Below are 14,996 nucleotides of genomic sequence, written 5' to 3'. Positions count from 1 at the left end.
ACTACTCTGCACTGGGCTGGTGCTACGAGAGAAGCAGAGACTGCGTTTGCAGAGACACGCAAGCATAGCTGGCATGGGCTGGCAGAAGGGGAGGGCGCAGCTGCTGCTCCCACGTCTAGCCCTGACTGAGGCCACCTTGGGCCTCTAGCTGGAGTGAATTAGATGCCTATCACTTACAACCGAAAGAGTTTTCCCTGAGCAAGGTGTGACATGATGTTTTGGAAAGAAATTTTCTCCCAAGGAGGGGCTCCCCGTGTTCTGTGTTCTTCTCAGGATGCAGCTTGGGCTATGGCTCGTAAATCAGCCCATGAGGCAAACTCCAAGTGCAACTATTCACTGGCTACCGGATGTGGGCAATGGGGCCAACTTTCTATCCCACAAGAGGCTATGAAGATTAGATAAGATAATAGATGTAACACTGTTAGTGGAATATCTCATGCGGAGTAAGTGTTCAGTAAACATCATCGACCATTATGATTATTAAATACCACCACAACCTCCCCAGGGGAAGAGGTGTGGACTCTGCCCATAGGTGTGTGCACATGGGTATCTGTGTACCTGTGTGTATAATGTACGTGTGTGTGCATAGAGGTGCGTGTTTATGCATGTATGTATGTACGTGTGAGTGGGTGTGTGCATGTAGGTGTGTGTGCACGTGTGTGTATGCATGCCAGCACACACACGCCTGCAGAGGATGGGCACTGTTGTGACCATTCCTATCTGACTGTCCCCATGGTCAGAGGCCCAGGCTGAAGGCATCAGTACCATGCATGCAACCCAGGTGACACGCCAAGGGTCCCCTGCTTTACCCTGCCTACCCTTCCAGCTACTGGTACTGGGCTACAGCCACAGCCTACTCTTTGAAGCCAAAAGTCACCCTCCCTAAAACACTGAGTGCACTGGCCACATTATCCATCCCTGTCTGCTTTTCCTTGAGCTTCTGAGCTACTCAAGGACTGACAGCAGCAAGTGTACAATAAATGTTTTTACAGGAATGAATAAATCCAGTATGATACTATGTTTCTGTTGAAGACAACAGAAGTAACAATCAAGTGCTGGGCAAGAGAGGAAGTCAGTTTCTGGTGGGCTGCTGAGCATGTGTGCAGTCACTGGACAGCTCGTGGGTACCTTTATGCAGAGCCCATGGTCTGTGGGGGCGCTGTACTGCTTCCTGCCGGCGATCAAGGAGAAGATGTTGCTGTCCTCCAGGTCTGCCAGTAGCTGCAGGTGTCTGGGTTCCTGTGACAACATTGGCCAGGTTTAAGTCTCAAGCACAGCAAAGAGCAAATCTGTTCACATCTGGTAGACAGAGAGCAGTCTCTGCACACTCCCACGCACTTTCCCCGAAGACACTTTACATATTACATATGATTATTACATGTGCTGTAATAAGTGCTAAACTGAAACCAAATTCACCCAGCCTCACCCAAAACACCCACTTTCCCAATTCTCAGACACACAAGACTATTGGAATGAATTTGATACTTCTGCCGAATCAAAGCCTCCTGACCAGAGATTCAGGATAAAAAGCAGGAGAAAATCTATAACCCCAAGGTCAGAGTTAAGGGCACAGGGCCTGTCTGCCTTTGGTTTGTTGCGTGTCCAGAGTCTAAGTGTACCTTGGGTTTTCCCACTCATAGCTTGTCCCACCCTTCTCCTCTTCAACTCTTCGGCTCAGCTCTGTTTCCTGCTCTAGGAAATACCCTCCTGCCTTCAGCACACATGAGGATGGTGAGTGGGTCACACAGCAGAGCTGGAAGGTCAGGATGCTACTATGCCCTGTGTCAGACCAAAGCCCCTCTGTGCAGATGACCCCTTCTCTCTGGCCCATGAGTCGGCAGCTACTGACTTCCCAGAACCGGCCTGATGCTCAACACCTGTTCTTGAGGTCCTGCCAGTTCCCTTTCCCCTCTGCTGACCATAGCAAAAGAGACCGCAGCCCTCAGACGGTAAGTGCTCAGCCAGGCTGGGTGGACGTGGCTCCTACCACAGGGTGTACGTGGACAGCACGAGAAGAGGGCAGGCAAGAGTGTACATGGGACGGAAGGAGATGCCGGCCTAAGCCCTCAATGCTACGGAAGGAGATGCCGGCCTAAGCCCTCAATGCTACGGAAGGAGATGCCGGGTTAAGCCCTCAATGCTACGGAAGGAGATGCCGGGTTAAGCCCTCAATGCTACGGAAGGAGATGCCGGCCTAAGCCCTCAATGCTACGGAAGGAGATGCCGGGTTAAGCCCTCAATGCTACGGAAGGAGATGCCGGCCTAAGCCCTCAATGCTACGGAAGGAGATGCCGGCCTAAGCCCTCAATGCTACGGAAGGAGATGCTGGGTTAAGCCCTCAATGCTACGGAAGGAGATGCCGGCCTAAGCCCTCAATGCTACGGAAGGAGATGCCGGGTTAAGCCCTCAATGCTACGGAAGGAGATGCCGGCCTAAGCCCTCAATGCTACGGAAGGAGATGCCGGCCTAAGCCCTCAATGCTACGGAAGGAGATGCTGGGTTAAGCCCTCAATGCTACGGAAGGAGATGCCGGCCTAAGCCCTCAATGCTACGGAAGGAGATGCCGGCCTAAGCCCTCAATGCTACGGAAGGAGATGCCGGGTTAAGCCCTCAATGCTACGGAAGGAGATGCTGGGTTAAGCCCTCAATGCTACCAGCCTCTTTTAAGGGCCTGCAGCTGATTTCCATCTCTCACCTTCTCACTGGGCTACATGCAACCTGCAGTTTATTTCACAAAATGTTTATGATACGTAAAGTTACACTGGCATTAGGGTGGCAATAATCTATGACACATCTTTATAGCTAGCTTAAAGCCCAACTTATGAGAACTAGGCCAGTCTCTGAAGAGACGGGGCAGCCAGGGGGGTCTGCTCCCAACCCACAGTGTGGGCGGGGCGGGGCAGGTGGGCTACTTAGGCCTGCATTATTTATTACCCAGTTGCTGAGGGAGACCAGGAGACCAGTGACTCCAAGTTTAGCTGTTGCACAATTAGCTTATTACGAAATTGTTCTGAGCTTGGAGGAGTCTAAGGTGCATTTAAAAACGAAGCCCAGGTTCACTCTGAGGACTCCCGGTGGGGAGTGGCTGGGGCAGAATCAGGGCTGGTGGTGGTGGTTTTAAAGCTTACCTTTGAAGTTCCCTTTGTGGAGCAATAAAGGCCAGATCTCCGTAAACATACATAGAGCTTTTTCCATGATTTCTTTCCCAGCTCTTTCACATGCAAAAATCCTTGAATTTCAGGACAGCTACTGGAGTTCAGAAAATTCTGTTGAAGAACAAATTTTTAAAATCACATAATGCTAACCTAACATAATTAAAGCACACATGTTATGAGCATAGCTGACATTTTCTGAATGATTAAAAGACTCCTTTTTGGTCAAACTGAGAGTCTTCTCCTTTCCAAAGACTTAAAATCCCATCTCAATCGGTGTTGCATAGAACATAATTCGTATTTAAACACATGGAAGCAAATGGACCTTTCTAACACTAGTGATAACACGAGTCATGAATTTCCCTATAAGACAGTGCACCAAAGGGTCCAGTCTGATATCAGACTGAGGGCAAGAGCAAGTGACTGGGGCGCTGGGGATCGAGAGCAAGTATGTAGTGGCCACTTTTACCCAGGCACCCCTCCATCAAAGGGTGATGTAAAAGGTGTCATCTGTCTTCAAGTGATGTCCCCCTGCCTCGGCTAATTCTTCCCACAGGAAGCCTTAAGAATAAAGGCTTTACCCCCAAAAAACTAACAAGAAACCATGCTTTTCATCAATGGGAAGACAGGCTGAGGGCCAGGTCACAGAACAGAGTCAGGGAGGTGACACTGGCAGGTCCTGCTACTAGACTGGGAGGGGACAAGGCTCTTTTCCCCGCAGGTGAGAAAGGCACATGAGACAGAGCCCTGGTACACCCAGGTCAGTCCTTAAGTTCTCAAGAGATCACTGCACACTTTCACAAAGCACATGAATCCACTCAAAGTCAAGGCAATTAAAACAGAATCTGCCCGCCGTGCAAGGGTGATAACGTAGTGTTGACACCTCTCGCCAGAATAGACACATGCTATGGTAGGAAGGGCTTCTGAAGACACCACCGGAACAGAGCTCTGAAGCTCTTATCTTTTAGATGCTGAAACAAATCTGGTGATAACAAATATAGAAAAAGAAGGGCTTATGAGCAGAATTCTGTAGGAACTAAATTTTAGTAGTTTCTCTTATTATGTAATGTCATCTGGATATTGTTGGTGGCCTGAGGAAATGGTTTATTCTCTCACTTTTAACATGTACACAGGCACATTTTTAGGGTGTAGCTGTAACGTCCCCATTCCCTGCTCCCAGCTGCCCTGGAGGAGCATGTGTGAGAGCTGAACAGTGGCCCTGGAGGCTCTCTCCACTGGAAGGAAAGGTGGGGAGAGACCAGGTTTTCTAAGAACAGACTTTAGAAGCAGAAGGACAATTAGAGCAAGTTTCTTTATTTGTAACGTATGGCAAGTTACTTTTAAAAGTCTCTTGTGGTAACCCAATCATGTGTTACTATAGACTCTGTGCTTTTGCAGAGATTTCCAGCTGTGCAGTGGCCTGACCTGGGACCCCTGCTCAGAAAGAGCTGGGAACCCTGAGACTAGGGCTTCTCCATGTACCCCAGCCCACACTCAGCAGTGGCATCACTGGACTCATTCTAAGTCAGAGCAAGGGCATCCTGTGTCTAAGTGCCTGCTGGGCTTAGAAGGAACCAGCTACACATGGATTTTCCAGGTAAACTTTTAATTTCTGGTTACTCTAAACCCTCTTAAGAGTCAAGGCTATAAACGATGAAAGATGCAGCCTCTTCAGGTTTTTACAATGTTGCCATTCAGTTCCAAGAGGATTTCTATGCAGAAAGCCTATTTCAGCAAAGGTCTATTTTGGCCCAGTACCTGCAAAAGCTGACTTTGACTGCCATTTGACTGCTGGCACCAAGTAACCATCTGTTCTGGGAAGAAGTTCTAAGAAAATGGGGGAAAAAATACGTGAAAGGTTAGCTTCAAAGTGAGGGAAGGTATGTCATATAGATATGTCAGTTTTAAAACTATTCCTACAAGTATAATTATGAACACTTGTATTTAAAATGACAGTCCTTTTTATTCTCCCATCACACAGAGGAAACACCTTCTTTAAAAGGTTGTATTTTGTATTTCCTGAAGTGCTGGGTCCGAGTCTGGAATACCGACTGTGTTTACTAAGGGATTCACATCTCACAGCATGCTCCATGGCAAAGAGCGATGCCAGACTCCCAGCCCAGTGGCACAATTGCACAGTGCGAGATAAAGAATTCCTGAAACTAAAAGTTGAGCCCAGTCACGAGAAAACCCTTTTCTGCTGCATTCCCCAAAAGCAGTCTTCAAATTTCTTACTTTTGAATAAAAAAGCAGCTAAAGTATCAGAGTCAGAAATGGCTGTGGGTCTTCTCCCCACCTGCTGCAGCTCTGCCCCATGCCTCAGGACGACAGCGAGTGCCTGGGAACTAGGAGGCACCTTCCCTATCCTGGCTTCTCACAGGACAAGTGCCTCTCCCGAAGAGAGAAAAGGAAAGAGAGACCAAGGTCACTGGCTCAAGACACCAACCAACTGCACTGATTTCTCTAGTCAATCTTCCACATATGATGACAAAATATATTTGCTATTTGCAAACAATGAGTTTTTCTTCTGCTGAGTGCTTAATCAGTTTAACTGAGAACTTTCAAAATAACGGAAAATGCCCCGCCTCCCCAGCTCTTGTCTTAGAGACTAACCCCCTTTGCAGTGTCTATTTGAAGAAGGAGACCTCTACCTTCAGCCAGTCCCAGGCACATTTAGTGAAGCACCAGAGACTGGGTTTCAATCAAGGATTGAACTTCATTAAACTGCAACTCTGATTCTCAAACCCATATACTACTCCATACCTCTCACTCTCTGATACTATAAAACCCAAGTATAAACTTCAAGATTCCAAGAGTCCCAAACCCCAAACATGAAGATGTAAGACTTACCATTGGATTTTTAAAGAACTCGTATTTTGCATAATTCTTCCTGAATAGAAATTTACTCTCACTGGCCATGGTACTCTCCACCTGCACCACCAGCTCATGGTCTTCCAAGCACCTCTCTGCAGGGCAAATCATCACGTGTGAGACGCAACAGGTGGGAAAATCATGGTAGCTTTACCACCACATGCAAGATTTGTTCGACTTTCTAGTCTTATTTAAACATCATGAATAAAGATGACATCAGGAAGGAAACCAAATTTAAATCTCTTTAATGCACTACCAAATGCGTAAGAGGTCTTAAAACACACAGCATGAGGAACTCAGGTCAATACTTATTCTTATATACTTCTTTTGAATTTGGCATCAGCCAGATGTTAAGGAACAAGTCCATAAGAATCTTAGCAAATGATTTTTCCCTTAAGTTAAGAAATTTCACCTCTTGTAAAGATAAGACTATAACAGGTGAGAAAATATTCAGAGACAAAGGAGAAAGGATTTGAAATTGGTGGGGAAGGAGGGGGATGACCAAACAGCGTACAGAGATGGAAGGAGATGGAAGCTTTTTGATGACATGAAACCTGGTTGCCTGAAATGATGGTGGTATATACTGAGGGAGAGACCGTGATGAACAGGAGACTGTACACACAGACATAGTCATCTTTCACGCCGAAGCCCACACACCACATCGTGGAACAGTTCTCGTCAACTGAATTACATGTGAAGGCAGGGAAGAAAACACACTCCATCCTCCAGCACCCACTGTGCGCACATACACACGCACGCACACGCCCCCTTCACAGCATCTTACATAGCAGCACTGTCCCCGGAAAGAGAAAGGTCACTTTCCTCACTGTTTGAACACAGTGGTTCCAAGTGGAGTGGGACGAGCTCAGCATATTCTAGAACAGTGTGTGCCTGGAGAGGCCCCACTGTTCCCTTTCATGGCAGTTACAACCCTTCCCAGGCGCCTCCTCAGAAACTGTCATGGGAGGGTGGTGGCCCTGCAAAACTAACCTTGTTAAATCATGGAATAAACAAGATGAGCAAATCTATCCAGGGTCAGTGTGTGAACTCATGCCAAGACGGTACAGATTCACATGCTATGGAATTGACAACAGGGCAGTTCTGTCGTCCTAGTAAGCCCCTACCCTCCTCTCCTGCTGCCAGACTGGAATCTTGAGAAAAGTTTCATCTTGGAAGGAAGGAATGAAGTTAAAGGCAAAAGCATTTCTGAGTCAAAGTGACCTCAGAATGCAGAAAGGACTTCCGGTCTACAAAGAACAACTGTGGCCATGGGCGTGCATCTCTGATGGCACTGACTGGTATGCAGAAGCAAATTCTGAGCTGATTTGTGCTTGGCCTCGGTTTTGACATGACAAGGAAGGGACTCCTTGGTAAAAACACATTTAAAGCCAGACTTTGTGAAGAAAAGGAATTTTCTCCTCGTGGCTGCCAGAAAGCTCAGACTTGGCACCACCAGCAAGTGTGGAGCAGTTCCCATTTGTCCCTGTCTTGGAGGGAACACTGCTAGCAACATGTGAACCAATCCACGGCCCTCATGTCTCCCCATCACAGAAAAAGAGAGAAACCAAGAACATGCGACGAAAACTGTTATGTTTGCTTTCCAGAAGGAGGTTGGGCTCGAGGTCATTCATTGAAAATGGGTTTTCCAGAAGGAAAACAATCAATGACTTCCGTTGAGATGTTTATTCAGATAAAAATGTCCTTCTGTAGTTACAGGAAAAAAACAAAACTCAAAACCAAAACCAACAATCTAATAAACTGCTGATGGCTGATTTACAGAACTAACAATTTTTATCAGGCAAAATAAGGAGAAATACCAATGGGAGGCGACAGCTACCTAAGTGGGGAGAATATGTCTGTTTCCAAAGCAAAGGACATTTTGTCTCCAAAGAACCCCAAGGAGAGTCAAAGAGGAAGCCTGGGGCAGCCCCCAGCCCTAAGGGGGTGGCCAAGCCCACGCAGGCACCCATCCTTGCGACAACACTTTCCTGTCTCCCTGCACCTGCCCTGGAAAGACATGGGCAAGTTGCACATGGCAGTGTAAACACAAGGGGGGGCGTGTCCCTGGTGGTCAGGTCCAGGTGGACAGGTGAGGGCTTGCTGTCCTGGCCAAGGGGTGCCTGGAAACTTGGGGCAACTGGTGGGCTGCCAAACCGACTGTGTATACTCAAAGGAGTGTGCTTTTCTGATGCTGGTGACCCCAGAGGGCACCTAGCATCCCCAGAGGTGAGTCCCAAGACAAACGAAACATCAATTGCCTTTTCCTCACTCACAGCAGGTCACCCAACACAATGTGGCCGGTGACCCCTTTCTCAGAGATCTAGAGCTGTGCAGCCTCCAGATGCAGATGAATGCCCCCGGCACAAATGCCCTGGGGAACCTGCGTTCCAGTCGACTGTTGACCGCACAACATATGTTCAAAGATCTTTCCTCCAGTTTTAATTTTCCCTGTGATTTAAAGACATATATTTTCAAATGACCTTGCGTGACTCTAAACAATCACATCACTATCTATACACTGCTATGATTACAATGGCCCTAAGTTAAATGAGAACACTACTTTTCAAGATAATATTCCAAATGTAATTTCTGAAAAAATGGAAAAGGCAAAAATTCCTTGAAGTACATTTGTATTTTTCCAATTTCTGAAACTAAGGCTGTCATTACTCTACTCCTCAAGAAAAAGTATTTCAATATCAAGACAACTCAAAAAAGACAACTCCTTGCCTTAACCCTTGCAGCTAAAGTGTGATTCCTGGGCAGAAAGCTGTGCTGCCCGCTTGGCAGTGGAGGGGCCATGGCAGAGCCGGCACATAGAGCCCGCACACCCCACCCTCTCAGCCTCACACTGAGCTACGGCCCTTGGACCACTCCCTGCCCATCATTCCTCAGCACAGCCCACCTGAGGAAGAGAAAGAGCTGTCAGCAAGCTCAGGGCTTTCCCAGGCTAAGAAACTGTCAACGGAGTAATCAGTGAGATAGCCCTAACATGTGGATAAGCCCATAAGTGGACTTCTTTCTATTTACAGATTTTAGTGGGGGAAAGGACATCTTTTGTTGCTTTTCAAATGGCGCCTCAAGGGCGCTTCCCTCCTGTCCCCGCCCACAGGTGTGCGGCAAGTTCCCCGTGGCTCTGATGGCTGGGGAGACTGTACAAGCTACAGGAAACTTCGCCATATCGGAGCCCCTGGGAAGTCATTGCCTCAACCATCCAAGGCAAGATTCCCAAAGCACTAGGGAAAGGGGGCTGGGGGGAGGAAAGTGACATTTTAGGAGAAACAGAAGAGGCAGGAGAGTCGAGGGCAACCCAGAGGCTGCCTGCTAATTTGGGAGGAGACACTGCAGTCACACATTTGGCATTTGGCAGTGGTGGTCCTCATTCGATCGCACACGAGCATCCCCCGTGCCATTCCTGTTCCGACGCTTCCCTACCTAATCCTAGGTGCGGGTGGTGCTCCACGAGCGTCCAGCTGTTGTCATCCACACAGTGACTTTTGTAAACCAGCAACTGGCACAGGTCCCTGGCTGTCATGTCTGCTAGAATCTCCACCACTTTGCTCGTCCCATCTTCACTAAAGACTTTAACATCCTGCAACACACAAAGGGGATACTTACAGATAAACAACTTCAGGTTTTCAAGAAATAAAAACTGAAACAAAAGAAAACAGAAAAAAAACTAAGAACAGTAGCGCTCCAACACACGGGAACTGTTTTTCTAAGCAGCCAACAGGTCCCCACCGGCTGCAGGGATGTGACTCTCCCTCCCCACCTCCCCTTTCCACTTCCTGGGGGCAGAGCAGGTAGGATTACAACATGACACTCTTAAAATGCCCAGGGCGACTCTTGGGAACATACAGCACACAGCTAAACCACCAAACCTGTCTTAAGAAGCAACAGGATTCACAGGATTCCTTCAAAATACTGCTGGTGGTCTCGGGGTTGGACATTTTACAGTTGAACCAATTGAAAAAACAATCAAGGCACAACGAATTCTATGAACCTCCCTCTCCCCATCATAACTTTTGGCGAGTCCACCTATTCTCCCGGGGCACAGGGTCCAGCAGCGGCACCTCACAGACACCGAGGCTCAGGGTGGAGTGGGCATGAATTAATTCAAAAGAAGGGCGTAACAGAAGCACACTCACCAGATTCTTTAGCCCCTGACCCCTACAAAGTTACAAGCAAGCTTCATTTGTCCAGTACCGTTGAAACCCATGAACACTGAGCAGCTCCAGACCAAGGTACAGAGAGGTAGAGTCCAGAGGATGGGAGTCTACCCATCCCAGGCACGACCCTGCAGGAATGCACCCTGCTCAGAACACAGGTGTGTTTAACAAATCCTTACCTCAACAGCCCGGAAAAAGCAGTCAGAGGAGCAAGATGGCATTTTAAATCGCAACTGCCTCTAGTAAGGGAGCGTGTTTCCGTCTCTCCCCAGTGTCCCAGGCTGACTGTGTGGAGCCTGTGTGTGCCCTGGTGGGCAGGATGTCTCTGGGCAGCAGGGAGGCCACCAGCCCACCCGCTGGGCTCCCAGGTTGCTTTGCACCGGCTGGCTTAGGGAGTGAATCCAGCCTCGGTGATGCAATCACCCCACGGGCTTGCTCTCCCACTCCCATATGACGAGCCCGGGGCTTGGGGGTGGGGACGACAACCACAACAACCGCAACAACACAACTCTCATGCCAACTGGTCAGAAATACCTCTGCCCAATGCCTTCCTGTGGCAGCGAAATCACACGCAGGCAGCTGAGAGGCTAAAGCACGTGCGTTCTCTGAATCCAGACCCAACTGCCAACCTCCAAATAATCTTTGTCCCACGACTGATGCGTCAGTGGCAGCTTTAGAGCTGGATCTGCAGGGTGGCGAGAATGTCAGTTTGTCCTGACAAACTCCCTCTGAGGCTCCCCACTCTCTCTGGCCCCTTCTCTTGTATTTGGAGGGGCGTGCTTACTTGCTCTGAACTTCGATTATTTCCGCGGCTGGCGGGGAGTCTGACAGCAGCGGGAAGGGCTGGGAGGCCCCCTGCCTTAATCAGGAACTGGGCCCACACCATCCTACAGGGACCTTCTTGACCCTCCTACAGCTAGCTACCCTCAGCTGTCACCCCGGTGGGCAGGAAGCAGTCAACGTCACTCGGTCAACGTCACTCAAGCTTGAGTTTCCAGGTCAGGGTGGGAGGTGGTAGGGGCGGGGCTCAGCGACAGTGGAAGAGCCCTTCTCTGTGTGGGCAGGCTAAGGTCCCAGCAGACGGAGGACCAGCCGGGGGACCAGCTGGGGGGCCAGCATTCTCAGGCAGGGTCACTGCTCCCTGCCTGCCACCTTGGGGCCACTTCTCCAACTCAAAGAAATTTTAGGGCTGGGGTTGGATCAGGACCCGGGGACTTGTTTTCAACTCGTATTTACTTTTCAAGAAATCCACCATCTCTTTTCCAGAATTTATGTGTCACTTAATGAAAGTATACCTCCCCCTAACAAGTGAAAATTCAAACAGAGCTGACATGGCTGAGTAAGTAGAAACACAATTTAAGTGAAGAAAGCTGGTCTCTGGGTTCTAGATAATAATGTTATTAAAATGCATTAACATAAAAGGAAAACAGGAATTTGCAAAATATAACTGAGCTCCAATGACGCTTTATAAATGTGCTAACCATCATAGCGAATGTCTTCAGGACCAGTACATGCCTTCGGCTCCCCAAATCAGGGTTCCTAATGCTCCGTCTTTCCTGAGTTTCTCAATGAGCTTATCTGCACTGAGAATATATGTGATCTTCTCTAAGAAAGGGAAATTATGTTGAAGTGCCTGTTACGTATCTCCTCAAGTCCCTTTGCCACTTTTCTTGCCCAAATCAGCCCTGGCAATGGTTTTCTCATTTTTTTTTTCAGCCCTGCTGCATTTTTCTTTAAACTCTCTCCCCAACCCCTGCTGTTCCAAGGCCATCCCCCCCGCGGTCTATAAATAGTTCGGGTATTAAAAGCCAAGATGTGCTTGGCCACACGTCCACCTCCACTCCTTTTAGATTCCCACAGAGGCTGGGCTGGCGAGACCCCTAGGGGGCAGGGCAGTCAGCAGAATGAGCCAGACACAGAGGCAAGCAGCCTCCAGCTCCAGCGACAGGCCCCTCTGCCCCCAACACAGTGCTCTCTGGTACTTCCCCAAGCTCACCAGGGCCCTCCAACCACACACAAAACTAAGCCCCACAGACAGAACACCAAGCAAGCCCTGTCCACCAGCTACCTCAAACCACACAGCCAACTCTCAGAGCTACTGGTGAGGATGTTTGTAAGGAACACACCAGGCACGAGGGCTCCTGTTACAGGGGACTACCAGCCACCGACCGCGGAGCCTTTTAGAGCTGGCAGTTCTAGAAGGAGCATTCCGTACAGCACCAGTAACCACCCTGGGCAGTGCTGGGGGCCCAGGTCTCCCGCAGAGCAGGCCTGGGTCTCCCTGGCCCATTCAGTGTTCAAGCATCTTGCACGGGGTGGGCCTAGAAGGTTCTCTCGAGCAGGTCAAGGCCCTTGCCCCACAGCAACTCACAGTTCAGCAGGAATATTGTTACCATGGGCAGTTAATTTCCAAGGCATGACTTGTTTAGGGAATATAAGAATCTGGTAACACCAGGAGGGGTGAGAAGCTGAGACCCACAGTTCTATTCCGGCTTAGCCTCCTACTGGCTCTGTGTGCTCAGGCAGGTAATTAACAATCTAAGACTTGTTTTCTTCATCCAAGCTGTGGGAACTGCTCTGAGAATCAGTAATGTAAGCAAAACACTGTGCTCAATGTATGGAAGTTACCTTAGTTATGACCTAGCCTGGCCTAGGGTGGAGGTTCCAAAAAGGAGCTTAGAAACAGACTGGATCATAATCATGCTTCATCAGTAACTAGCTATGGGAACATGGCTGAGCTCTCTAGCCTCTATGCCTCAGTTTCCTCATCTGTAACATGGAAATCTGTAAGCAGCACCAGCCTCACAGTGTTGCTATGCCATGGATTAATAAGATAACCTCGAAAAGATCCCAGGCCCCGGCACCTGACCTCCCTGGGACGTGCTTGGATCCAATGTGGATCTGGGGACACGGCAGGCTCCAGCTGAAGGCCTGTGGACCACCATGGAAGGGTGCAGGGGTGGGATCCTGAGGGCTGCTTCCAACTCAGGATTCCAACTCTGAGAAAGCAAACCTCAGGACCAGTGAGATGCAGCAGGAACAATTCAGCCAGAAAAGCCAACCCCCAAATCCTCAATTTCCTTTTCTCTACTGCAAAAAAACAAAAACAAAAACAAACAAAACAAAACAAAAAACTCTTAATAGCTAATTGCTTTTAAAAATAAAACAGTAGGACCGGGCACGGTGGCTCACGCCTGTAATCCCAGCACTTTGGGAGGCTGAGGGGGGTGGATCACGAGGTCAAGAGATCGAGACCATCCTGGTCAACACGGTGAAACCCCGTCTCTACTAAAAATACAAAAAATTAGCTGGGCAGGGTGGCACGTGCCTGTAATCCCAGCTACTCAGGAGGCTGAGGCAGGAGAATTGTTTGAACCCAGGAGGCGGAGGTTGCGGTGAGCTGAGATTGCGCCATTGCACTCCAGCCTGGGTAACAAGAGCAAAACTCCGTCTCAAAAAATAAATAAATAAAATAAAATAGTAATATTAAAGAGGGCATAATTATGTCAACAGCAGGAAACTCTGTCCTTTTAGAGTTAGTTGGGGAAGGAATGGTTTGCAAAGCTACCCAGGCCCCAGGCTGGCTTGGCACTGAATCCCATTACAAAAGCCCTGAAGTGCTAATAGAAGGTTCCATTTTTCCCAGACTTTCTGCTGTCACTTTTTACATATTCGCTGCATAGATAAAAAAGCAAGAGCTTAATTTTTTGCAAACTTAAAGGAAGAAGTTTAAGAACAATTGGAGTTGAAGGTAGATCATGTCTCCAGGGCCCCAAACTCCACTCTGAGGCACCTAGTTCTTTGTTTCAGTGGTCCCCACAAGGTTGATGTGTGTGTGGGAGTCATTCAGGCCCCTCCCTGCTGTCAATCTTAGCACAGACCCTCACTCCTGCTTCCTGCCACAGTCAGACCTTGCTGTTGGCTGATTTATAGGCTCAGATTATTTCATTACTGCATCCAAAAGACCTCCTGACTGGCGGTGAGTCTTTGCTTAAGGCTCAGCAGTAATCATCTCGTAAAAATAGCAAATGGGACACTCTCTTTGTCCTCTTCCAGCGGTCTGCAATGTAAGATGTCCCTGGTCAGGAGGCCCGGCCTCCAGGGTGCACACACTGACCACAGTAGCTGGGATTCACGCCCACCCTGAGACCGTCACACAGAAACCGAGACATCGAGGGCTTCTGGACCAGCAGCTCTTGGGATCAGTTTCGTCCTAGTTCTTAATCTTTGTCTAACTTAAGTTTTGTCTAACTTAAAAGCTCTCTTAGCATGTAATGCAAACTGGGATTTTTAGTAACTCTGGTAAATATTAGTGGTAAATGTTTTAGAGAAGCCAGGTTGTAATCACAAGGCCAGGGGGAGGCATTCACAGGGGAAGAGTAACTATCAAAGCAGGCAAAGGGCTCGAAGACGTGACACGAGGTGGTGAATGTGGAAGAAATCCTGTTCTGGGTAACCTACCCTACCCTACCTGGCCTCAGCGGGGCCTGGAGGAGAAAGCAGGAAGACTGCTGTGCCAGGAAGGCGGAAGAAACCTTAACTCCACGGCATATGTCTCTGCCCCTTTGATGGGAGGAGAAACTATTTCTGGAAGGCAGAAAGCTGCCGGATGTCACGGAGGTGGAAAGTACTAGAGCCAGGATCTAACCAGGGCTCTCTTCCATGGCCCTCCTTGCCTTTCTTCTCCACTGCAAGCCACTACCGAGCATGTGCCAGGCAGGCTCCAAGGCCTCACACAAAAAGGCTTTTGATTCCATGTGGCCCTGAAGCCCTCAAACTGGACAGACCCAGAAGCCTGGAGGTTTAG

At 48.7% G+C, this 14,996-nt stretch overlaps 1 protein-coding gene across 8 annotated transcripts in view; it reads right to left on the bottom strand.

Annotated features, from left to right (window-relative positions):
* GRB10 (growth factor receptor bound protein 10) overlaps window positions 1–14,996 on the bottom strand; it is a 203,790-nt gene that overhangs the window by 23,867 nt on the left and 164,927 nt on the right. For all 8 annotated transcript variants that reach the window (XM_064366674.1, XM_012458915.3, XM_012458907.3 and 5 more), the window contains 5 exons: window positions 9,456–9,612; window positions 6,003–6,118; window positions 4,911–4,979; window positions 3,129–3,266; window positions 1,129–1,239 (listed from right to left, as the gene is read on the bottom strand). In XM_064366674.1, coding sequence (XP_064222744.1) covers window positions 1,129–1,239; window positions 3,129–3,266; window positions 4,911–4,979; window positions 6,003–6,118; window positions 9,456–9,612 — 591 coding nt within the window. The remainder of the gene's footprint in view (window positions 1–1,128; window positions 1,240–3,128; window positions 3,267–4,910; window positions 4,980–6,002; window positions 6,119–9,455; window positions 9,613–14,996) is intronic.

This window comes from Aotus nancymaae, unplaced genomic scaffold, assembly GCF_030222135.1.
Source record: "Aotus nancymaae isolate 86718 unplaced genomic scaffold, 86718_ANA_hifiasm-v0.15.2.pri h1tg000065l, whole genome shotgun sequence".
NCBI lineage: Eukaryota > Metazoa > Chordata > Mammalia > Primates > Aotidae > Aotus > Aotus nancymaae.
This window is presented reverse-complemented; position numbering and strand designations above follow the sequence as displayed.